At 42.3% G+C, this 1,254-nt stretch overlaps 1 protein-coding gene across 1 annotated transcript in view; it reads right to left on the reverse strand.

Moving 5' to 3' along the window:
- The window catches only part of POP1 (POP1 homolog, ribonuclease P/MRP subunit), a 28,978-nt gene that overhangs the window by 12,814 nt on the left and 14,910 nt on the right, over positions 1 to 1,254 (reverse strand). The window contains 1 exon segment of the mRNA XM_007934843.1: positions 1,206 to 1,254. This exon segment is cut by the window's right edge and continues 10 nt beyond it. Within this exon segment, the coding sequence (XP_007933034.1) occupies positions 1,206 to 1,254 (49 nt within the window).

A 1,254-nucleotide genomic window follows, 5' to 3' on the forward strand; every position in this document is an offset into this window, starting at 1 on the left:
ATGTTTTCAAAAGATAAACTTTCATTCTCCAAAAAAAAAAACCAAACTCACTGCCGTGGAGTCAGTTCTGAATCATAGCAACCCCTACTTGGGTTTCGGAGGCGGTATTTCTACGCAAGTAGATTGCCCAGTCTTACTTCTGAGAAGTAGCTGGTGGATTTGAACCATCAGCCTTCTGGTTAGCAGTCAAATGTCTTAGGCACTATGCCACCAGAGCTCCTATTGAAGTGATTGAGATTAAGATAAAAAGCCTTAGAAGAGATTTAATACATAACTGCTCATTCTCCAAAACAGGAGTTGAGGCAGCAAAGAAAACTAAGTAGTTTCACTATAGCTTTAAGGTGATTGCAATAATGTTTCTCAGATGACATAGTCTAAGGAAAGCAGACACTACAACTTTTAGGGTTGCACCTAGCCATAATGCCATTAAAAAAAAAAAAAGAAGTAATCACTTACTAATTAAAGTCTTAGGCCCCACAATTAACTAACTGACCATAATACTGTCAAGTTCCTCTCTCATGCAATCCACTTTTCATGGAAAGTTCTGATAGTAATTTATCTCTCACTTAACAAATCACCCAGCTAGAGGTGAAAGACTCAAGTTTTACTATACACACCTGTATTTTCTCTACCAAAATCCACAGGCCTAATTTTAATTATCCTTCCAAATAAATGTGTTTGAATGACAGTAAATGCAGACATTGCTGCAATCACTGTACACCCCAGAAAAAATGTTAACCAACCCCAACCCACTGTGCTATGCTACCTCAGAACTCTTGGGCCCCTCAACTCAAGCTGAACCAAGACGTCTCAGACCTCAGCACCCGGGATGGCCTTGCCAGGATTCGAACCTGGATCATCTGTATGGTCAGACAGAGGCTTCCACTGAGCACAAGACCAGCTGCGGGCGCAGATCTCTCCCTCACAATTCCAGCCCTGAAATGCCAGCCATTTTCGGAGAAGGCAGCTGGCAGAGACTGGTTCTACTAGACAATAAATATTAAAAATGAATGTAAGAACCAGGCTATGTGTTTTATAGCTAGAAGGTACTTCCACACACCATCTCCTTCAGTCAAACCATCTTGTGATGCAGACACAGACTACCCTCATTTTTCACAGATGACTCAAAGGCAAAGTCAGAGACAACTCTTCTACTGGCCTGCTCTGAGAGTAAGGAAAACCAGATGCTGTTGCAAACGCTCTACCTTGGCCTTCTTCTGGACTGGGCAAAGCTCTGGCCCGCTTCTGAGGCAA

Source organism: Orycteropus afer, unplaced genomic scaffold (genome assembly GCF_000298275.1).
Source record: "Orycteropus afer afer isolate SDZICR_OR568_19922 unplaced genomic scaffold, OryAfe1.0 scaffold00021, whole genome shotgun sequence".
Classification (NCBI taxonomy): Eukaryota; Metazoa; Chordata; class Mammalia; order Tubulidentata; family Orycteropodidae; genus Orycteropus; species Orycteropus afer.